This window comes from Macaca fascicularis, chromosome 12 (genome assembly GCF_037993035.2).
Source record: "Macaca fascicularis isolate 582-1 chromosome 12, T2T-MFA8v1.1".
Lineage (NCBI taxonomy): Eukaryota > Metazoa > Chordata > Mammalia > Primates > Cercopithecidae > Macaca > Macaca fascicularis.
This window is the reverse complement of record NC_088386.1, coordinates 64,566,752-64,591,240: the sequence shown is the minus strand read 5'-3', so window position 1 is coordinate 64,591,240 and position 24,489 is coordinate 64,566,752. Positions and strand designations below refer to the sequence as shown.

Here is a 24,489-nt window from a genome sequence, read left to right as displayed (position 1 = left end):
CTATTCCTTTGTCAACAAATTTTGATAACTCATATTTTTCTAGAAAATTAATCTTAACCTGGTTTTCAAATTTACTACCATAAAATTACTCATAGTATTTGCTTATGATTTAAAACTTTATTTATTTTATCTTTCCCATTTTCTATTAGTATTTGTGATTTATATCTCTTTTCTTCAACAGTCTTATTGACTTGCGTGTTTTTAGTTATTTCAAAAAACAACTTTTGAATTGATATATCCTTTCCACTGTTTTTCATTTTATATTGTTTTCTATCTTATAAATCTTGCATTTTTACGGGTTCTTGATTAGAACAAATTCATTTATTAATCTCTTAAAAAACAAAATGCATTTATCTTTATAAATAAATCTTGAAGTATCTCTTTAGCTGTAGCCCACAAGATTTTATATATTTTTATCACTATGTTTTAAATATTTTCTATTTCTGTCGTGATTTCATCCTTAACCCATAGTTATATGAATATGTATTTTAAAGTTTGTAACACACACACAATTTGACTGATTATATGTGTGTTTTACTAGTGTTTAATTTTTTAGTATTTATTTAATTGCATTGTCAGAATATACACTCTTAAGAATAACAACACTATAAAGAAATACATAGTTTTTTATTTGTTGACATTTTTGATGGCTTATTAATGGGTAAGTTTTTAAAAAGTGCCAAATGTAATTGAAAAATGTCTTGGTTACAGGTTCCATAGTAATGAAATTTGTCATGAAAATCTATGGACATTGTGTTACGATTATAATTAAATATATATTTTGTTAAATCAAATGAAATTGCCAATATTTAATCTTTTTTTACTTAGAAAGTTCAACTAATATGTGAACAATGTCCAACCAAATTTTAAGAAAAACAGATTTTATATAGTAAATTATATAAAATTACTTATTTTTTATTTTAAAAGCTTTTATGTTTTCTAATTTTTTGTCTGTTTATCAGTTTCTAATAAAGGTATGTTTAAATTTTTCATTACAATTGCAGGTTATGTTGTGTTAGGTTGCTGGGTATATACAGTCCAATAATTGATTTGTCTTCTAGCTGGATTGTACTTTTAATTATTACATGTCCTTTATTATATCCATTATTGTTTTGAGCATGAATTCTATTTTTCTGACATTAACATAACAGCTTTGAGAAATCAGTATTTGTATGACATATCCTTTTCATCCTTTAATTTTTGACCATTTTTATGATTTTATAAATTATTTCTTTTATAATAAGTATGTGTCTGGATTGGCTGGGTGTGATGTCTCACGCCTGTAATCTCAGCATTTTGGGAGGCTGAGGCAGATGGATCATCTGAGGCCAGGAGTTTGAGACCAGCCTGGCCGATATGGTGAAACCCCATCTCTACTAAAAATACAAAAATTATCCAGGCATGGTGGTGCACACCTGTAATCCCAGCTACTTGGGAGGCTGAGGCAGGAGAATCACATGAACCCAGGAGGTGGAGGTTGCAGTGAGCCGAGATCATGCCACTGTACTCCAGCCTGGGCAACAGAGCAACACTCCGTTTCAAAAAGAAAAAAAAAAAGTATATGTTTGGACTTTAAAAAATTCCATAAACTGACCTGTCTTTTTTTAAAAAAACAACTTTTTGAGGGTATAATTTACATATCATAGAGTTCACTTATTTAAAGTATTCAATGGTTTTCAGTATATTAACAGAGTTGTGCGACCATCACCATATTCTAACTTTAGAACATTTTCTTCATCCCCAAAAGAAATCTGTTACCAGTCACTCCTCATTCCCCTCCCACCCCTACCCCTACCCCCGTATTAGGCAACTACTTATTTATTTTCTGTCTCTACAGATATGCCTATCTTGGACATTTCATGTAAATAGAATCATACAGTATGTGATCTTTTGAGACTGTCTTCTTTCATGTAGCATGATTTTGAGGTTCATCTGTGTAGTATGTATCAGTACTTCAATCTACATACATTTACCATAATTACTGAACCATTTGTACTATTTTCAATAACCTTCGTTTATATTTTCTGTTTGTTATGCTTTTTAAAGTTTCTTTAGTTTTTTTTAACTTTTGTTGGATTGATGAAGTTTTCTACATACTCAGTTTTCAATCCGTGCTTATTTAGAAGCTATGGATTTTACTGGTACTTTTTCATTGCTTTTTCTTAAAATTTGCAGATATTGGTTGAACTTTGTTCAGATATTAGTTGAACCTTGTAATTAAAAAATGGTTAAATATTGGCAATTTCATTTCATTTAATCAAATATATATTTAATTATAATAGTATAAATATATATTTAATTATAATAGTATAAATATATATTCAATTATAATTGTAAAACAATGTCCTTAGATTGTCATGACAATGAACCTAACATACTTTATCTGCATATTGAACACCTTATCTTGTGTTCAAGATACACTCGTATCTACACTATTGTGTAGAGTTTTAATTATGCTCTTTTGAAATATAAAAGGTTATACTTGGTATCAATATTTGATTGGCCGTCCTGACATATTTTGTTAACTCTTGTGCTCACCCTTGTTTCTCTCTTTCACGGCTCCCTTCTGGATACTCCTTCTGGCTAAGGCACATCCTCTAGTTGTTGTTTTATGCAGGTCCGTAAGTGGCAACTCTCTTGACTTTGAATGTTTGGAAAGATGCTGAATGATTTTTTGGCTCAGTATAAAATTCTAGGATAAAGATTACTTTTTCCCTCATCACTTTGAAGACTTTACTCCACTGTTTTCTAGCCTCTATTGCTGATGAGAAAACTTCTGTCAGTCTGTTCTTTATATTTGGATAATGCATTTTCCCCTTTTACAGTGTTTAGGATGGATTTTGTTTATTCTTGATGCTTTACTACAGTTTGATTCTTGAACAACACAGGTTTGAACTGTGCAGGTCCACTTATATGGGGATTGTTTCCAACCAATCTCAGTGAAAAATACAGTATTCTCAGGATGCAAAACCAGTGGATATGGAGAGCCAACTTTTCCTGTGCTCAAGTTCTGCAAGCCAACTGCGGGACTCGTGTATACCTGGATTTTGGTATATGCAGATTTTGGTATATGTGAGAGTGCTAGAACCAATCTCCTGCATATACTGAGGGACATTTCTAGATAATGTATTTAAGTTTTGACTGATGTTTATTCCAATCAATTATTGGAGCCTACTGTTAATTTGAAGAATCAGGTTATTGCTTCTGGAAAATTCTTAGTAATTATCTCTTTAATTGTTACACTTCTGTCATTCTCCACTCTCTGCTTCTGGGATTCCAATTAGGTGAGTTCAGTTTTTCACAATTCCCCCTTCCTCTCTCTTATTTGTACATGTGTGTATATATGTATATAATATATATCACTGTCTCCTCCTGTAACCTCCATGGGTCTGCATTTCATCATAAGGAATAGCTGCTTCAATGCTGGGCAGGAGTTTCCTCAGGGTCTTCTCAGCAGTGCAAGAGACCCACATTAGCTCCTCTGGCTCCAAGCAAAGAGATGGTCTCTAGCTCCCTGTTTGATTTGGGGCACTTACAGTCCTCTCAGGAGCTAAACTCTCACACTCGTCTGCATCCAGACCCTGAGGGGGAAATACCAGCTGCTTCTGTGCTCTGTTTACTCTTTGGTGCTTCTCTGCCATTTCTGGTTCCTGAAGATGTTTATTTTTATTTGCTTGAGTCCAACTGTATCTCTTTAAAAACATGTTATCCATCATTGCTATATATTTGAAGCAGAGAAAGTTAGTGAAGCATAAACTTCATGCTGAATCTAGCGTCTATATCCTGGAATTCTCTGCCTGTGCCCTCTATAAACTGATTTTTCCACTGTGAATAAGACTAACCATGACTCTGTTGACATTTACATTTTATTTAGACAATGTCTCCTTTCTGTTCCTTTGAGCCAAGCTCGACTCACCTTATCTTGAGGTTGCATTTACAAAAGAACACTGAAGGTTACCCAACAGTATGTGGGTGTTATTCATCAACTACAGCAACTCAAGAATATCACCAGTTGGTTTGCCTTTCTCATAGTTTTCACGTTTTCTCATTAAAAATAAATAAAGCACAGATAAGCATAAAGTATAACCACCCATCCAACAACGAGAGGAAAATTGATCAATGGTTTTGGTTTATCTTTCCTATAATTAAGCTATAGAAAACAACCATCCATGTAATAACTAGAGAAAACCTTCATCAATGGCTGTAGCTTATCTTTCCTGATAATCAGGTTCTTTCAGGGAGTTATTAACCAATTTAAAAACCTGCTTTTGTCTGAGATTGATTAGTGAAGATTATTTCTTGAACCAAATTGTTTTTTTCATTTGGCTACTTTGGTTAAAGAAGAAAGAAAAGATAATAATTGCAATGATTCTTTTATTTTATAGGTTTGTTGCCTGCAGATTGCAATTACCATGTCTGACCCAGTAATTCTTCGAAGTGTAAAGAAATTTGGAGAGGAGAATGGTGGTTTTGAGTCAGATAAATCATGTAAGTGACTTTTTTCTCTCACTGCATCTTGTACAAGGAGAGGCGAGAACAAAGGTGGGACAAGTTGGTGAAGTCTCAAGGAGCAGAAAATATTCAGCAACAGTAGGTAGAACTATCATTGGGTGTGATCCTTACACACAACTCTGTGGCTCTCCCTAGAAGCCACATAACGTACTATCTGAAAGCACTAGGTAAGAACACACCAAGTGTGGGTAAATGAAAGCATCCCTCACCAACCCCTTTCCTAGGTAGAGTAAGGTTGTTCCAGCAGTGGCTGTTATGACTAACTTTATTCCTGTATTGTTATTATTAATCATAATTTAGTAAGTGCTCTTCCTTAGGAAGAGCTGTGCCCAGACTCTGCAGACCAGAATGAGATCATGTGGAGGGGCCTGTAGCACTAGCACCTGGGATGTCTTGGGCTCAGATGGTTCTAAGCTGTTGTTTTCTAACCCTATGATTTTATATTTTACAGATGACAAAATTGAGACTCGGATATGTTTTTGAAACTTGGCAAGGGTCACATGAGTAAAATTAATGGAACCATAATTCTAATCAAACTGTTGTGTTTGATTACCAAGCCCAGGATATTGCCATCTGTCAACATTATCATGCCTCTTTACTTTAATAAGAGTAAAGAGGCATGATAGTGTTGGATGACAAAACTCCCGAGTGGCTTCCTTACACCCCTCGCTATAACCCCCGACTTTCACCTCCTGCCCTGCATCTGTTCTGACCTACACTGGGGAAAACAGTATGTGTCTCAATCCTATGGTTTCTACTGGTGTAGAAGTGTCAATGACATCTTGTTATTAACATCTTATTGTTAATTTGTGGTCTATATTTTAAACAGATAAATTCTGACGCTTTTAAAGAACCAAACAATAAAACAATAAATAAATATCAATTTTATTTTGTAGTTCAAAAAGTCAGATCTTCTTCAGCTAATTTAGAAATGTTGCTGTCTGTTTGATATTCAGATGGTGCAAATATTTCATGTCCTGAAGAAAAGTCTGTAAATGAGTAAACGTAGCAGCACTCCTGGACCCTAATGAGTGTCTTCGTGTGTGTGTGCGTGTGTGTGCATGTAGAGAGAGAGAGAGAGAGAGAACGTGAGCAGGAAAAAAGAAAAGGCCAATAATCATTTGGTAATATTCCATGAATAAAGGTAATTTATAGGAATATTTTTCCAGAGCAAATTTCTTAATGACTGTATTGCATTTTGTCATTATTATTAACTGCTTTTTTGCACTGATTTTTTTTCTGACAGATAATAATGATAAGAAATCAAGGTAAGTGACTGCAGCATCTTTTCTAGAATAACTCCATAATATTCATATCAACGGCACAAAGCAGAGAATATTTTCATGCACATTGCACTTCATATAAAATTATATATATAATCCATTCTTTTTCTCTTTAAAACATTACTATAACTTGATTTTTAAAACCTTTTGGAAAATCGCTTCTGGATTGAGTCCAAATCTCCCTCGTGTATTCAGGAATGGCACAGAACTCCTGACCTAAGAGGGAAGAAGAAAAGTTGAACAACAAGTATAATTTCATGGGCATTGGGGAGGTCCCTAAACCCCAAATTCTTGCCACAGGCAAAGAGTAGAAACCTAAAGTGTTATTATTGCATATTTCTCTTTAGCTAAAGATTTTGAATTCTCATATAGAACAAATATAAGCTAATCACAGTCTGGTATGAAGGCAGGATTAGATGAGGTCTAATTTAGAAGACAGAAGTGAGACATCAGGTAAGTTCCTGAAGTGGAGGTGGTGGAAAGGGAAGGGTTAAAGGTATTTTAGAAATTTTAAGTAATTCACAGCAGAGGGAGGGAGTGGGAGTGGTAAGATTAGCTTTGGGCTGGTAGTGGTCAGGTCAGCCTGGGCCTCTGAGAACCACATATTTCTTATTGGGTGGGAAATTTTAAAAATGGGTGTGGATGTAGATGAATGGCAAGGAGAGGATGAGTAGGAAGTTGAATGAGTTGTTTTGTTTTTAGAGGAGGTGAGCGTGGAATGAGAAGAACACAGCAAAAGTTTGCCAGAGCTGCTGAGAGGAACGGGAGCGATCTGTAGAGGAATGAAGTGTGCATTGCATGTTGAGCTGGAGAGCACACATTCACTCCATTAATTCATTCATTTTGCAAATATTAATTGAGTGTCTATTTGGTATCAGACACTATTGTAGGTGCTGAGGGTACAGAAGGTACAGAAAAGAACAAAATAGGCAAAAGTGTCTGCCCTTGAGGAGTTTACCTTTTAGTGAGGGAGATATAATAAACACTGTAAATAAATCAAATGTATAGCATGGTAGCTAGTGATAATCTATCACTTTCTTTCTGAGAAGGAAAAATAAACATGGAAATGGAGCTATGAAATGGTATGTGGGGGGTGGGGTTGAAATTTTAAAGACTTTGGCCAGGGAAGACTCTGTTGAGTAGGTGACTTTTGAAGGAAGGTCTAGCGGGGGTAGTGGAGCTGTCCCTATGGTTACCTAAAGAAAATGCATCTGGGGAGAGGGACTAGCAGGTGCCCGCACCCAGAGGTGGGAACAGCTGGGCATGGACAAAGGTCAGCAAGAGGCCAGGAGAGTGGGGTGTTGAGAACTAGAATATAGTTGGAGGAGATGAGGTCAGAGAGCTAAGGGCCAGACCGTGGGGAGTCTCAGAAAAAAATTGGGATTCTTTTCTGGGCCAGAAGGGAAGCTTAGGGCAGCTGAGTACTAGACTCTGCCTGTCTTGGTATCCATTCACAAGGTGGTAAGGTTGTGTTCAGCAGGCCCAGCAGCCTGGCTTAAGCAGAAGAGGGCAAACAGCTGGATGGATGCAGGATGAAGTTTACAAGGATGATGTAGAGATAATAATTGACGATGATGGTGAGAGTGTGGTTCAAATGCCTGGCAGAGGGACCTTGGCTGCATGGGGAAGGAAGAAAAATCTTAATGGGGTTTAGCAATGGAAGGAAATGAAGGATTTAAGGGACTGCACGGCTCAAGTGAGGTTGATGAATAGGTGTGGAAGGAGGAAAGAAGTGAGAAAATGAAATACATGGGCAGTCACAGAATGCCAAGGAGTTACACATGTCAGACAGTAGTTCCTGGTGACAGCAAGGTCCAGGGTGTATTCATGGACTGGGTGACTCAGGTTAAGTCAAGATCCCCGAAGTTGAAGAGGTCAAATACAGGTTAAACATGGCCTTATGGGAAATGAAATGAATGAGAAATATTAAGGAAATATGATTCTATGAAAAGTATGGGCATGTTCTTGAATTTTTCATCATATCAACATTATTTAAGGTAGTTGTAAACTTTTTGAGTGTGAGGAAACTTTAAAATTAGCTAATCCAACAACTTCAGCTTCCCCATGAGGAAATGCAGTCACAAATAGATTGAGGGTCATGACTGAGGGCAAAAAGTTATTTGTTGGTATAACTGGGAGTATAGAGGACTTTTTACTTTCTCTCCATACCTCTCAGGTGTTCCTCTCTGTGAATCGCTAGTAAACCTGAGATTGAGCTATACTGAAATCTCTAGAAGAGGTAAATCTAGAAGAATAAAGCTTGTGTTTAAGATATCAGGCTTGGCCAGAATTTCCCAGCCAGTGAGGATTTTCTTTCTTACTAAAGAATAACTCATAAAATCACCACCTAGGGATAATTTCCCATTGTGTTGGAAAGGATGGTCTTTAAATCCCTATGTTTTTCTCCTCAGGTTACAAGATGAGAAGAAAGGTGATGGCATTCGAGTTGGCTTCTTTCAATTGGTAATAAAACTGTGTTGATTTATGGCAGTGACTGTGCAACTATAAATTGTTTAGATCATGAAAGAAGTGTTAAATCTTTAGTCATATTGGTAGGTTTTTAACTTCAGTGATCACTTTTTCAGTCATAGGCTTTGCCGATGTGATAACATGCTGAATAACTATTAGAAATATGTTGCTCATAAAACATACAAATCCTGTCCAATAGATCAGAAAAATGTCTTGGAAAATTATCACTCAGCCCATGGTTATCATATTTGTAAGGAAAGTCATCACAACAATCACATTATATATATTTATTCTTATGACAAATCTTTAGAAATTTCATAGTATAGGTATTTACCCCAAATTTGCTCAGGATGGAGGCATTTCTAGGCTTAAACCGGCACTCTTCATTGTCACTATCAGTTGTACAAAACAATTTATACTGTTGCTGAATGCCCCACACAGTTTATCTACTTGTCAGTGGCATCACTGATAGTGATTATTTTCCCCTTGAGTTGTAGATGAGTAGCTAAAAACTAAAGTCAGCTCCTGAAATAAACAGAATGAATTCAGAGACCAGGAAATTTATAACATGATCTAACAATTAAGAGTCTAATGTTTTAGATAATTGATGTACCATGCCATTTATTTCAATATAATTAGTACGAACCTGCTGCTCAATTAAGATGATTCCCATGAAATTTGGTGTTGAGTACTATTCATCGGAATCTAGTAACTAAAATTAAATAGTCCTCCTACCTCTTCCGCTTTTCACCCATAGATGATCTCTGAACCCTTTGTTTTTCAAGTTTCGGTTTTCTTCATCAACTGACATTTGGCTGATGTTTGTGGGAAGTTTGTGTGCGTTTCTCCATGGAATAGCCCAGCCAGGCGTGCTGCTCATTTTTGGCACAATGACAGATGTTTTTATTGACTATGACATTGAATTACAAGAACTCCAGATTCCAGGAAAAGCATGTGTGAATAACACCATCGTATGGACTAACAGCTCCCTCAACCAGACCATGACAAATGGAACACGTTGTGGGTAGGTTGTTTTTTCTTTATTTTTCACTTTTTTTTGCTCATATCTTAAATTGTAATTCAAGATATATAGAGGGGATTTTACTGACTGAACTGGAGTGGTATCTAACACAAAGAGAATAGAAACATGAGTTTACCCATATTTCCAGAAATTACACTGCCTCAAGTTTCCTTCTATCTTACTATGTTTTAAAATCTTAACAGAAACAGGATTGAAAGTCACTCATCAAATACATCGGTAAATTGTAACCACTTCATTGAGTATAGGCTTGAGCTTGATAACACCAATACTTAACGCCACTAGGGAGGTGACCCATGAATTTTACTTGAGTATCATCTCTAAGAGTTCTTTTTTTACTGCCCCACTAACTCCCCTCTGCCCCTTAGCTTTGTGGCTGTGGCTGTGGCTGGTGATCCACTTGATCCTAACCCTTCCATTTGTAATGGGAATTTCATGAACATACTGCATTACTTGGAGTAGGGGATACTAGTCTAACCAATAGTTGAGTGTGTTTTCTTCTTCTTCTTCTTCTTTTTTTTTTTTTTTTTTTTTGATGGAGTCTCCTCTTTCACCCAGGCTGGAGTACAGTAGTGTGATCTTGGCTCACTGCAGCCTCCGCCTCCTGGGTTCAAGCGATTCTCATGTCTCAGCCTCCTGAGTAGCTGGTATTACAGGCATTTGCCACTACGCCCAGCTAAGTTTTGTATTTTTAGTAGAGACGGGGTTTCACCATTTTGGCCAGGCTGGTCTCAGTCTCTTCAGGTGATCTGCCTGCCTCGGCTTCCCAAAGTGCTGAGATTACAGGCGTGAGAAAACTGGTGCAGTGCTGTGATCAGAGGCAACCATGCAGAAGTAGCCAGAACTCACACAGACACAGTCACTATGCTACTGTTCTCTTTGTGATAAGCCTGACAGGCCACCTTGTAATCAGTGAATCCATCATGTACTCAGGACTGACTCATTGTCATAGCATGGACTTTGCAGTGTGCCTCATGCTGCCTCAAGTTCAGAACAAGCTTATTTGCACGTACGAACCCACATATTCAGGTTCAAGAATGAAGGGTGGGGCACATCTTGGCTAGAAAGACACTAGGAATGGCTCCCTCAAAGGAATTTATAGTTTTCACCTTCATTTTTGAAATTTTCTATAGGTTTGATTCCAGACTATGAATGAGTCCTTCAAAATCATTGACACTCTTCCATAATATTATCTCTCTTAGAGTCTTTCATTCATTTACTCATTCAACCAAAAATTTTTTAAACATCAACTGCATACCAGGAACTCATGAAAGCATCAAGGACACAGTTGTCTTAAGAGTATGGTCCCAGCCAGGCATGGTGGCTCATGCCTATAATTGTGACACTTTGGGAGGGTGAGACAGGAGGATCGTTTGAGCCCAGAAGTTCGAGACAAGCCTGGGCAACATAGTGAGACCCTGTCTCTACAAAAAAAGTTTTTAAAAATAGCTTGGCTTTGTGGTATGCACCTGTCATCCCAGCTACTTGAGAAGCTGAGATGGGAAGATCATTTGGGCCTGGGTGTTTGTGGCTGCAGTTGCCTGTGATCGCGTGGGTGACAGAATGAGATCCCATCTCAGAAAAACCAGGAGTCATGATCCCTATCTTTGTGAAGCTTAAGCCTAGTAAGCCATCATTCAGTTAATGATCATTTAAAAAATATGTAGTGACAGACTTGGAGGTACCTGATAGAAAACACAGGATAATATACAATGTGAATTATTCTTTATAAACAACAAGTCTACTCATTCTATATAAGTTCCCTAATGTCTAAATATGTACGTTTCTTTTCTAAAATTGGAAGTTTCTTTTCATTTGAAAAACTCAGAGCAATTTGTATAAAAGAGAGACTGAGTTCAACGAAAGTCTTTGAAATCCTTCATTTATGTTGGAGGACAGAAGTGAACTGCTTTTTACAGAGGGGTTTGACCGCAAAACATAAAATTAATCATTCTCCCCTTTGAGAAAAAAACTGCATTCAGACCTATGTGTGATGTAAATTGACCCAAACTTATGAAGATAAGTTTTGAGGAAAAAGTCCTCAAGTATATCTTATTATGCCTTAAAATTTGGAAATAAATGTTGGAGGGGTCAAAATTTGAGGCATATACATGATACTAGGTGCTTATGAATATTTGTCTAATGAATTAAAGAATGAATCTACTTTCAACATTTGCATCCTGGCCATCTATTAAAAAGGAATTCTCTAGTGGCCACTCATTACTCACTGTCTTCATTGTTACTGGATCACATACCCGAAGGCCAGCAAAGAATATGAACTGAAGCTTTCCGAAGTCCATTGGCTTTGGCTGAATTCACATGATACCAAATGTGAATGGACATTTGTCCTTTTCTTTTTTTAAAAAAATTCATACAGATAGCTGAAATTGTATGGACTATACCTTTCTAGGCATGTCTTTACTAGGAACTCCTTGATGAGTTAAATACTTTCATTGTGAGTTATTATGATCATTGACATGAATACTATTTGTCTTCTGAATAACATGTTTGTTTAGCTGTTATGTGGTAAGATCACTGTGAATATGGACTTGGGTGGGGCAGAGGAGAAGAGAGAGGACATTTTCCTACTTGTAAGTAGTTTATATACCTCCAAAGTCACCCAAACTATTTGCAAGTTTTTTTCATGGAAAAAGTGTATCATTAAAGGTACAGTTTCTCCTTTTATTATAATAGATATATTAGTCTTAGAATATACAAGACAACCCAATAATTTTAGCAACAAAAGCATGTATGTGTAGTGACAGGAGCTGGTTTTACTCTTTTATTATATTGGTTTCCATGTGTCAATTGTAATCTATTGGATGGAATTTTTAAGTTAAAGCCTTCCAGATGGTTGTCAGTGAATTACACTGATAAGGATTACAGAGCGTCAGGTCTCTTGATTAACTTATCAGAATTTCTGGTCAGAACAGTTAAATAATAAGATAAAAAAAATGAAAGCAGATGAAGGAATAGGAAGTTAAAATACCACAATTGCAATTTCGTTTTATTTTCGTTTATCCAATTAAAGTTTAAACACTCAAATGGAAGCCACAAAGTCTCATGTAACTTAATTATGAAAGAGACATACCATAATTTCTGCCATATTCTATGAGTCACAGAAACCAACCCTGGTATAGTTTGGGAGGAGTCTAAACAAGTGTGAATGCTGAGAGATGAGAATTTTAGGGGCCCTTTGGAGGCTGATTACTACTGTGGGCATTGGGGAGCTCAAGTTTTCGCTTCCTTTCATACAGATAAATCAATGCAGAAATCTAGGCCTGTCCTTTCACTTGGATTTCAGTCTAAGAATATAGACTGAAATGTATATTCAGTTTGTATAAGCAAGCACTATTTTCAAGCTAGACAGTTTAGGCTATATAATTTTATAACAGCTTTATTGAGATACAATTCACATACCATAAAATTCACCCACTTGAAGTGTACAATTAGATGTTTTTTAGTATATTTATATTTACAGAGTTGTGCATTCACTGCCACTGTCAATTTCAGAACATTTTCATTACTAAAAAAAGAAACCCCTTGCCCCTCGGCCATCACTTTCTAGTACCTCATCCTCCTCCCTATCCCTAGGCAACCACTAATCTGCTTTCTGACTGTAGATTTGCCTATTCTGGACATGTATATTAATAATATCATATAATATGTGATCCTTTGAGATTGGCTTCTTTAACTTAAGCATATGTTTTTTGCAGTTCATCCACTTGTAGCATGAATCAATATTTTCTTTTTATTGCTAAATAATATTTAATTACATGGATATAATCCATGTTATGTATCTGTTCATCAGTTGATGGACATTTGGATTGTTCCCACTTTTGAGCTATTACAAATAATTCTGCTGTGAACATTTGTATACAGATTTTTGTGTGAACATGTTTCCATTTCTCTTGGGTACGTGCCTAAGAGTGGAATTGTTGTATCACATGGTAACTCTATGTTTAACTATTCTAGGAACTACCAGACTATTTTCCACAGTGACTGCACCATTTACATTTCTGCTAACAGTGTATGAGGGTTCTAATTTCTCCACATCCTCAACAGCATTTGTTATTTAGTATCCATGATATCACTCCTAGACAGAATAATGACCCCCAAAGATATCCCGGTCCTTATCCCTAGAATCTGTGAATGTTACCTTGTATGGGAAAAGGGTCTATGCAGATGTGATTCAGTAAAGGATATCGAGATGGGGGAGACTATCCTGGATTATCCAGGTGGGCCCTAAATGCAGTCATGTGTGTTCTTAAAAGGGACAGTTGCTAAGAAGAAGGCAGAGGGGGATTTGCCTGTAGAGAGAAGAGTAGAGGCAAGGTGACTACAGAAAAAAAGAATGAAATGACATTGCCACAGCCGATGAGTGCCAGCAGCTGTCAAGAGCTGGAAGAAGCAAGGAGAAATTTCTCCCTTAGAGCCTTAGGAGGGAACACAGCCTAGTCAGCACCTTGATTTCCACCCAGCGAAGCTGATTTTGGGCATGTGAGGGGATCCATTTCTCTTGTTTTAATTGTGATAATTGTTACAGCAGTCATAGGAAACCAATACAATAGCCATCCTAGGGAACACAAAGTGGAATCTCTTTGTGGTTTTGATTTGCATTTCTCTGAGGACTAGTGATGTTGGCTTCTTTTTAGGTGCTTTTTGGCCATTTGCACATCTTCTTCAGAAAAATATCTATTCAGATCTTTTATTTGGAAATAAATAATATAACAAAATATGTATTCAGCCCCTTTTAAAACTGGGATATATGTCTATTGATTATTGAGTTGTAGGAATTCTTTATATATTATAGATGTAAGTTCCTTATCAGAGATACAATTTGCAAACAATTTTTCTCATTCTTTGGGTGTCTTTCTAACTTCTTGATAATTATCTTTGAAACACTAAGGTGTTTAATTTTGGTGATGTCTAGTTTGTTCTTTTGTTGCTTCTGAATTGGTGTCATATCTAAGAAACCATTGCCAAATCCAAAGTCTTGATAATTATCTTTGAACCACTAAAGTGTTTAATTATGGTGATGTCTAGTTTATTCTTTTGTTGCTTCTGAATTGATGTCATATCTAAGAAACCATTGCCAAAGCCAAGGTCATGAACATTACACTTGTTTTCTTTTAATGGCTCTGACCATGCGAAGTGCCAGTTTCCCCTTCATCTTCCACCATAAGTGTGAGATTCCTAAGGCCTTCCCAGAAACTGAGCAGATGCTCTAATGCTTCCTGTACAGCCTGCAGAATTATGACCCAATTAAACCTCTTTTCTTTATAAGTTACCCAGTCAGAAGTATTTCTTTATAGCAGCGTGAGAGTAAACTCATACACTCTTATGGTTAGTCTATGATCTACTTTGAGTAAATTAGGGTGAATTAGGGGTCCAAATTGATTCCTATCTGCATGAATAGCCAGTTGTTCCAGCACCATTTGTTGGAAAAACTATTTTTTCCCTATTGAATAATCTCAGAATCCTTATCAAAATCAATTTACTGTAATTAAGAGGGTTTATTTGTGAACTCTTAATGCTATTCCATTGACCTACACATCCACATGCCAGTAACACACTGTTTTGATTACTGTAGCTTTATAGTAAGTTTTGAAATCAAGAAGTGTAAGTCTGCTACTAGGGATTCTCTATTCTGGGTCTCTTGGATTTTCATATAAATTGTTTAACTTCTGCAAAGAAGTCAGCTAGAATGCTAGGAATTACATTGAATCTGTAGATCAATTTAAGGAATATTTCCGTCTTAACAATATTAAGTCTTCTGATTCATGATCCACTTATTTGAGTCTGTTTTAATTTATTTCAGCAAGGTTTTATAGTTTTCAGAATATTTTGCAATTTTCTGTTAAACTGATTGCTAGGTATTTTATTATTTTTGATGTTATCATTAATGGAATTTTTTTCTTAATTTTCTTTTCAGTTTGCCCATTGCTACTATAGCAAAATACAATTTTTTTTTTTTTTGTATATTGATCTTTTATCCTAAACCTAGCTGAACTACTTATGAGTTCAATAGGTTTTAGTGGGTTCTTTAGGATTTTTTATACAAGACCGTATCATCTGCAAATAAAAATAACTATACATTTTCCTTTCCAATCTAGCTGCCTTTTTTATTTTATTTTATTGCCTAATTGTTTTGGCCCAAACCTCCAGTACAATGTTGAGTACAAGTGGTGAGAGAACACATGCCTGTCTTATTCCTATCTTAGGGGGTAAGCGTTTAGTCTTTCACCATTAAGTATGACATTAGCTATGACTTTTTCGTAAGCGTCCTTTATTATGTTGAGGAAGTTCCCTTCTAATCCTAGTTTGTAGAACGTTCTAACCATTAAGTCATGAATTTAGTCATGTGCTTCATCTACATCTATTAAGATGATCATGCAGTTTTGCCCATTATAATACTGATACGGTATGTTACATCAATGTATTTTCATATGTTGAATTACCTTTGCACTCCTTGAATAAATCCCACCGGGTAATAATGAGTAATCATTTTACTGTGCTGCAGGATTCAACTTGTTTGTATTTAGTGAAGATTTTTGTGTCTATATTAATAAAAGATATAATATATAACAGTTTTCTTTTCTTATAATGTCTTTGTCTACTTTTGGTATCAGATAATTCTGACCTGATAGTTTGGCAGTATTCCCTTCCATTCTATTTTTTGAAGAGTTTGTGAAGAATTGGTATTAGTTCTCTAAATGTTTTGTAGAATTCTTCAGTGAAGTCATCTCATCTTAGACTTTTTGTTGTTGAAAGTTTTTGATTGCTGATTCAATCTCTTTAGTTGTTATAGGTCCACTCAGATTTTCTATTTCTTTAAATTTTTTTTAATTTGGCAAATAAAAATTATATATATTTATGGTGTGCCGCATGATGTTTTGAAATATGTATACATTGTGGAGTGGCTAAATTGAGCTATTTAACATATTCACTACCTCACACACTTATCTTTTTTTGTTGCAAGGACGCTAAAAATCTACTCTTGGCTTTAGGCTTCCTGGGATGCCAAAAAAAACTGTGAGTCTGCTTGCTTTCTCAATGGGAAGGCTTGTGGTCTGGGGCAAATTTTCAGCCCTGGTCACCGGTTGCCTGGAAATAGATTCAGTGCTGTTGTTGGGGGCACGGTGGGTGTGAGACTAGCCTCTAGTACTGTGGGCTGAGTGGGAGCAGGGTAAGGCCTGTGACTGCCAGCTTTCCCCCACTTCCCTGGTGACCTCTATGACTTAGCAGAGGCAGCCATAATCCTCCTGGGAACATAACTCCATTGAACTGGGAACCACACCCCCATTCCCCACAGCAGCTGCAGCAAGCCCCGCCCAAGGAGGGGCTGAGCTCAGACGCGCCTATCCCTGCCCCTACCTAGTGGTCTTTCTCTACCTGCCCTGGTAGCCAAAGACAAAGGCCCAATTCTCTTGGGAACTCTGTGGCCCTGCCCACTGCTTGGGAAACCTGAATACTTAACCAGGTGTCCTGAGGGCAAGTTTGCATTCTCCCTATAGGACTATAGCTGATGCACTCTTGAAAGTGCCACCTCCTAGCTAGAGGCCAACCAACACAAAACCAACGCACTAAACAAAAACACAACAGAGGACCCTCACGGAGCCCACTTCACTCCCCTGCTGCCTCCACCAGGAGCAGGTGCTGGTATCCACAGCTCCAAGAACTGAAGACAGATCACATCACAGGACTCTTTGCAGATACTCGCCAGTACCAGCCCAGAGCCTGGTAACTCTGCTAGGTGACTAGACCCAGAAGAGCAGAAACAATCGCTACAGTTTGGCTCACTGGAAGCCCCATTCATAGGGGAAGAGAGAGAACACCACATCAAGGGAGCACGCCATGAGATGAAGGAATCTGAACAGAGCCTATGAATCCCAGATCTTCCCTCTGACATAGTCTAACCAAATGAGAAAGAACCAGAAAAGCAATTTTGGTAATATGACAAAACAAGGTTCTGTAACACCCCCGAAAGATCATACCAGCTTACCAGCAATGGATCTAAACCAAGATGAAATCTCTGAATTGCCAGAAAAAGAATTTAGAAGGTTGATTATTAAGCTAATCAAGGAGGCACCAGAGAAAAGTTAAGTCCAACTGAAGGAAATAAAAAACATGATACAGGATATGAAAGGAAAATTCTTCAGTTAAATAGATAGCATAAATAAAAAACAACCACAACTTCTGGAAGTCAAGGACACACTTAGAGAAATGCAAAATGTACTGGAAGGTCTCAGCAATAGAATCGAATAAACAGAAGAAAGAACTTCAGAGTTTGAAGACACAGGTTTCAAATTATCTCAATCCATCAAAGACAAAGAAAAAAGAATTTAAACAATGAACAAAGCTTCCAAGAAGTTTGGGACTGTGTTAAATGACCAAACCTAAGAATAATTGGTGTTGTCGAGGAAGAAGAGAAATCTAAAAGTTTGGAAAATATGTCTGAAGGAATAATCAAGGAAAACTTCCCTGGCCTTGCTGGAGGAAGATCTCTTGTCTAGAGATGTAGACATCCAAATATAAGAAGCTCAAAGAACACCTGGGAAATTCACTGCAAAAAGATCGTTGCCTAGGCATGTAGTCATCAGAGTATCTAAAGTCAAGATGAAGGAAAGAATCTTAAGAGCTGTGAGGCAAAAGCACCAGGTAACCTATAAAGGAAAACCTATCAGAATAACGACAGATTTCTCTGCAGAAACCCTACAAGCTAGAAGGGATTGGGGTGCTATTTTTAGCCTCATTAAACAAAATAGTTATCAGCCAAGAATTTTGTATCCAGTGAAACTTAACTTCATAAATGAAGGAAAGATATAGTCTTTTCCAGACAAACAAATGCTGAGGGAATTTGCCACTACCAAGCAAATCAGGGAAATGCAAATCAAAACCACAATGTGTTATCATCTCACTCCTGTAACAATGGCTACAATCAAAAAATCAAAAAAGAATAGATGTTGGCATGGATGTGGTGAAAAAGGAACACTTTTACACCATCGGTGGGAATGTAAAGTAGTACAACCAAATGCCCATCAATCAACGAATGGATAAGGAAAATGTTTTATATATATATACACACACACACACACATATACACACATATATATACACACACACACACATATACACACACACATATATATGCGTATATATTTATATACACACACCATGGAATACTACTCAGCCATAAAAAGGAATGCAATAATGGCATTCACAGCAGCCTGGATGGAATCGGAAACTATTATTCTTTTTTTTTTTTTTTGAGATAGAGTCTTGCTCTGTTGCCCAGGCTGGAACTCAGTGGCACGATTTCGGCTCACTGCAAGCTCTGCCTCCCAGATTCATGCCATCCTCCTGCCTCAGCCTCCCAAGTAGCTGGGACTACAGGCACATGCCACCACACTCAGCTAATTTTTTGTATTTTTAGTAGAGACAGGGTTTCACCGTGTTAGCCAGGATGGTCTCGATCTCCTGACCTTGTGATCCACCCGCCTCGGCCTCCCAAAGTGTTGGGATTACCGGTGTGAGCCACCGTGCCTGGCCGAGAGTATTATTCTAAGTGAAGTAACTCAGAAATGGAAAACTAAACGATGTATGTTCTCACTCATATGCAGGAGCTAAGCTGTGAGGACACAAAGGCATGAGAATGTTACACTGGACTTTGGGGACTTGGAGGAAAGGGTGGGTGGACAGGAATAAAAGACTACACATTGGGTGCAGTGTACACTGCTTGGATGATGGGTGCATCATTCTAAAATCTCAGAAATCATCACCAAAGAACTTATTCATGTAACCCAACACCACCTGTTCCTAAAAAACCTACTGAAATAAAAATTAAAAATTTTTAAAAATAATAAAAAATACATTATAAAATAAAAAAATAATAAAAATCTACTCTTTCAGTAATTTTCAAGCATACAAAACGTTGTTACTAACTATAGTCAGCCCAGTAGATTTCTTGAACTTATTCCTCCTAATTGAAATTTTGTATTTTTTAACCATCTCCCCAATCTCCCCACCTTTAGCCCTTGGTAACTACCATATTACTCTCTACTTCTATGAATTCAAATTTTTCAGATGTCACATTTAAGTGAGATTACATTGTATTTGTCTTTCTGTGCCTGGCTTACTTCAGTTAACATGATATACTCGAGGTGCATCTGTGCTGTTGCAAAAGACAGGATTTTTTTAAAAGGCTGAATAATATTCCATTGTCTATATGTACCACATTTTCTTAATTCATTTGTTGACGGACCCATAGGTGGCTATTGTGAATAATGCTGCAGTGTGCATGGGAGTGTAGATATCTTTTTGATATATTGGTTTCATTTTCCTTGGATATATACCCAGTATAGGATTGCTAGGTTATATAGCAGTTCTATTTCTAACTTTTTGAGGAAGCTACATACATTTTTGCATAATGGCTGTACTAATTTACATTCCCACCAACAGTGTACAAGGGTTCCCTTTTTTCCACATTCTTGCCAGCACTTGATATTGTCCTTCTTTTTTCATAATAGCCATTCTAATAGGTGTGAGGAGATATCTCATGGTTTTGATTTGCATTTCCCTGATAATCAGTGGTGTTTAGCATCTTTTAAAATACCTGTTGGCCATTTGTATGTCTTCTTTTGAGAAATTTCTATTTAGGTCTTTTGCCCATTTTTTTCCTATTTCTTTTTTTTAGTTGGTTTCAGTAGTTTGTACTTTTTAGAAATTTGTCCATTTCATCTCAGTTATCTAATAGATGGGCATATAAATGTCCAAAGTATTTGTTTATTTTTTTATTACTGTAAGGTCAATAGCAATGTTTCTTTTCATTTCTGATTTTAGTTATTTGAGTCTACTCTCTTTTTGGTCAGTCTAGCTAAAGATTTGTTGTTTTTGTTTATCTTTTTGAAGAACCAGATTTGGTCCTTTTTATTTTCTCTATTGTTTTTCTATTGTTCTGTATTTTCTCTATTGTTTTTCTAATCTCTACTTCATTTATTTCCACTCTAATCTTTACTATTTCTTTCCTTCTGCTTATTTTAGTCTTAGTTTGTCCTTTTATCTCCAGTGTCTTAAAGTGAGATGTTGAGTTATTGATTTAAGATTTTGTTTAACACAGACCATTAAAACTACAAATTTCCTTCTAAGAATTGCTTTAGCTGCATCCTGTAAGTATTTTAATGTTGCGTTTTCATTTTCATTTATCTCAAAGTATTTTGTAGTTTCTCTTGTGATTTTTTTGACCCATTGGTTATTTCTGAGTGTATTATTTTGATTCCATATGTTTGTGAAATTCCCAAGTATTTTCATTATTAATTTCAAGTTTCACTCCATCATAGCCAGAGAATATATTTTATATGATTTTAATTCTTTTAAACTTATTGAAGTTTATTTTATGACCTAGCATGTGTCTGCCTTGGAAAATGTTTCATATGCACTTGAGAGGAATGTGTATTCTGCTGCTACTGGATGGAGTATTCCAAAGATCTCTGTTGGGTCTAGTTGGTTTATACTGATTTCAAGTCTTCTCTTCCTCTTGATATTCTGCCTATTTGTTCTCTCCAATATTTAAAAGTGTGTAATTGAAATTTCTGACTATTATTGCTGAAATATCTGTATCTTCCTTCAAATGTCAGACTTTGCTTCATGTGTTTTGGGGGCTCTTTTTCTGGTACATATATCTTCATAAATGTTATCTTTCATGATGGATTGACCCTTTTATCTTTATAAAATGATTTGTATCTCTAGTAACAAGTTTTTAAAGTCTATTTTGTCTGATATTAGTATAGCCACTCTTGGTTTCTTATGGTTACTTTTTGAAATGATTTTTCTTTCTATCTTTTTGTTTCAACCTGTTAGTATCTTTGGATCTAAAGTGTGTCTCCTGTAGACAGCACATAGTTGGATCTTGTTTTTTTATGCAATCTGACAATCTCTGTCTTTTGATTGTATTGTTTAATCCATTACATATAAAACAAACATAACATTCTGAAAAGTGGAGGAAAAAAGGTCAACTGGCTAGAGCTTCAGGAACCAAGTAATAACATGTTGATTAGTTCCCTGGGTATCTTATGCCTAATGTGTACTAGATTGAGTGTTGGAAAAGCTGGCAAACTGGAAACCCCAATGAGTGCAGACCAAAAAGACCCAACAAAATCCTGCTTTTTCTAGATAGTGGGTCAGAAAGAGAAAGCCTAGTAGAAAACTTTTAAGCAATAATTGCTCTACTCCAGACAAACACCACAGAAGAAAATGGTGGCCTCACTCTCACCCATGCCAGCAAATGTTGAGTTGGGAGCATAGACTTTTCCACACTTGCTAGGTGGTAATGAGCCCCTCTTGTGCCACCCCCTCACCCACCCCCACAGTGTCCATAGAGAATATGTGGGAGGCCTGAATCATCCCCACTATAATAAGGCACCTCTCCTCTTACCTGCTGGGGTTGGGGTGACAGAGTCAAAACATTACCACTACCCTCATGGAAGGGGAAATCAAGACATTTTCAGATGACATAAATCAAGAGAATTTGTTGCCAGCTGACTTACCCCAAAAAAATGGCTAAGAAAAGTTCTTTAAGTAGAAAGGAAAAAATAAAAGAAGTCCTAGACATCAGGAAGGAAGTGCGTAGTAACAAAACTATGAATACATGCAATAGACCTTCCTTCTCTTGAGCTTTCTAAATTATGTTTTATGGTAGAAACTCTAACACTGATATGATCCTATTATGACACTGTCTGATGTGTGTTTAATCTGGAAATAGTTAAGACACTTATATTATTAACAAAGAAGAGTAGAGGTATGTAATGGGAGGTAATCTTTATATATTTCACTTGAATTGGTAAAATGACAACATTAGTAGACGGTGAAAAGTGATGTATCTATAATGTATCTCCTAGAGCAACCACTAAAAAAGCTTTACAAAGAGAGACACTTAAAAACACTATAGATAAATCAAAATTGAATTCTAAGAAAATGCTCAAGCAGCCCATCAGAAGGTAAGAGAAAACAAACACGGAAATAACAGAGAGAACAAATAGAAAACAAGAAATAAAATGACATATTTAAGCCCTAATATATCAAAACCTAAGGAAGACTTTTTTGTAGATATGGAAAAGATTACCTTAAAATGTTTATGAAAATGTAAAAAAAAACTGGAATAGCTAAAACAAATTTGAAAAAGAATAATAAAGTGAGAAGAATCAATCTACCCAATTTCAAGACATATTATATAGCTAATGCAGTCAAGGCTGTGTGGCATTGACAGAGGTTAGATATATAGATCAATGGAACACAATGGAGAACCCAGAAACAGACCCACACAAATATGTCCAATTGATTTTTTGACAAAAGTGGAAAAACAATTCAGTGGGGGAAAGATAAGCTTTTAATCAAATGTTTGTGGAGCAATTGGACATCCGTAGGCAAAAAAAAAAAAAAAAATGAAATTACACAAAAGTTAGCTCAAATGAATCATGGGCTTATATGTAACAAATAAAACTAAACTTTTAGAAAAATATGGAAGAGACCATTTTCTTGTTCTAGGGTTGGACAGAGCATGTAAATTACACCAAAAGCACAATTCATAAAGGGAAAATGTGATAAATTAGACTTCAAAAAAATTAAAAAACTTTGTAAAAGATCCTGTTAAGAGAAAGAAAAGACAAGCTACTGACTGGGAGAACATATTTGCAACTTATGTATCCAAAAAAGGACTGGGATCCAGAATATTTAAAGAATTCTGTTATGCAACCAGCAGGCATATGAAAAAACGCTCATCATCACTGGCCATCAGAGAAATGCAAATCAAAACCACAATGAGATACTATCTCACACCAGTTAGAATGGCAATCATTAAAAAGTTAGGAAACAACAGGTGCTAGAGAGGATGTGGAGAAATAGGAACACTTTTACACTGTTGGTGGGACTGTAAACTAGTTCAACCATTGTGGAAGACAGTGTGGCAATTCCTCAAGGATCTTGAACTAGAAATACCATTTGACCTAGCCATCCCATTACTGGGTATATACCCAAAGGATTACAAATGCTGCTACAAAGACACATGCACACGTATGTTTATTGCGGCACTATTCACAATAGCAAAGACTCGGAACCAACCCAAATGTCCATCAATGACAGACTGGATTAAGAAAATGTGGCACATATACACTATGGAATACCATGCAGCCATAAAAAAGGATGAGTTCGTGTCCTTTGTAGGGACATGGATGCAGCTGGAAACCATCATTCTCAGGGAACTATCACAAGAACAGAAAACCAAACACTGCATGTTCTCACTCATAGGTGGGAACTGAACAATGAGATCACTTGGACACAGGAAGGGGAACATCACACACCGGGACCTGTTGTGGAGTGAGAGGACAGGGGAAGTATAGCATTAGGAGATATACCTAATGTAAATGACGAGTTAATGGGTGCAGCACACCAACATGGCACATGTAGACATATGTGACAAACCTGCACATTGTGCACATGTACCCTAGAACTTAAAGTATAATTAAAAAAAAAAAAGAAAGTTTACGAATTTGTTTTGGGCCTTCCTAGTTGGCTTGGGACCTGTGGGGAAGGGTGCTCTAAGGCATTATATGAACATTACTCATTGTTTTATGCATGCCATATAAAATAGAAAGAAAAAGTGAATCTTTTTCAAATTGTGAAAAAATAAAAGTTGTAGGAATTAAACAATTTAAAAAAAGAGTTCTCAAAACTCAGTGTTAAAATAATAGCAAATTTCAGTTCAAAGATGGGAAAAAGCCAAAAGTAAGGATATAAGACAGCAAATGAGCACATGAAATCTGTTAAACAGCATCAATAGAGAAATGCAAATTAAATCAAAATAAGCTATTACCATAGATTTATCGGAATGGCTAAAATTAAAAATAGTGATAACCCTAAATGTTGATGAGGATGTGGAAGAACTGGATCACTCATACAATCACTCATGCCATTCAAACCATGTCATAGCTATCCTGGAAAACAGTTTGGTAATTAAAAAAAAAATCTAAACACTCAACTACCATATGACCCAGCATTTCTACTCTTGGGGATTTATTCCAGAGAAATGAAAACTTATGCTCACATAAAAACCTATACACAAATGTTTATAGCTGCTTAATTTCTAATAGATAAAAATTGGAAACAGCCCAGATATCCTCCAAAGGATGAGTG

General features: G+C 36.4%; 1 protein-coding gene and 1 long non-coding RNA gene across 9 annotated transcripts in view; one reads left to right on the top strand and one right to left on the bottom strand.

Moving 5' to 3' along the window:
* ABCB11 (ATP binding cassette subfamily B member 11) overlaps positions 1-24,489 on the top strand; it is a 112,738-nt gene that overhangs the window by 9,783 nt on the left and 78,466 nt on the right. For 3 of the 8 annotated variants that reach the window (XM_015432329.4, XM_074009390.1, XM_074009391.1), the window contains exons 2-5: positions 4,386-4,488; positions 5,759-5,780; positions 8,207-8,258; positions 9,050-9,288. In XM_015432329.4, coding sequence (XP_015287815.2) covers positions 4,413-4,488; positions 5,759-5,780; positions 8,207-8,258; positions 9,050-9,288 — 389 coding nt within the window. In that variant the 5' untranslated portion in view covers positions 4,386-4,412. Of the gene's footprint in view, positions 1-4,385; positions 5,781-8,206; positions 8,259-9,021; positions 9,289-24,489 lie in introns of those variants that run through there. The other 5 variants (XM_074009388.1, XM_045367203.3, XM_065525618.2 and 2 more) reach the window with 5 other exon arrangements.
* On the bottom strand, positions 5,896-8,987 carry LOC135966545 (uncharacterized). Its single transcript, XR_010579909.1, has 2 exons — positions 8,599-8,987; positions 5,896-6,011 (listed from the first exon to the last, which is right to left on the bottom strand). It is a non-coding gene; the product is annotated as an uncharacterized lncRNA (long non-coding RNA).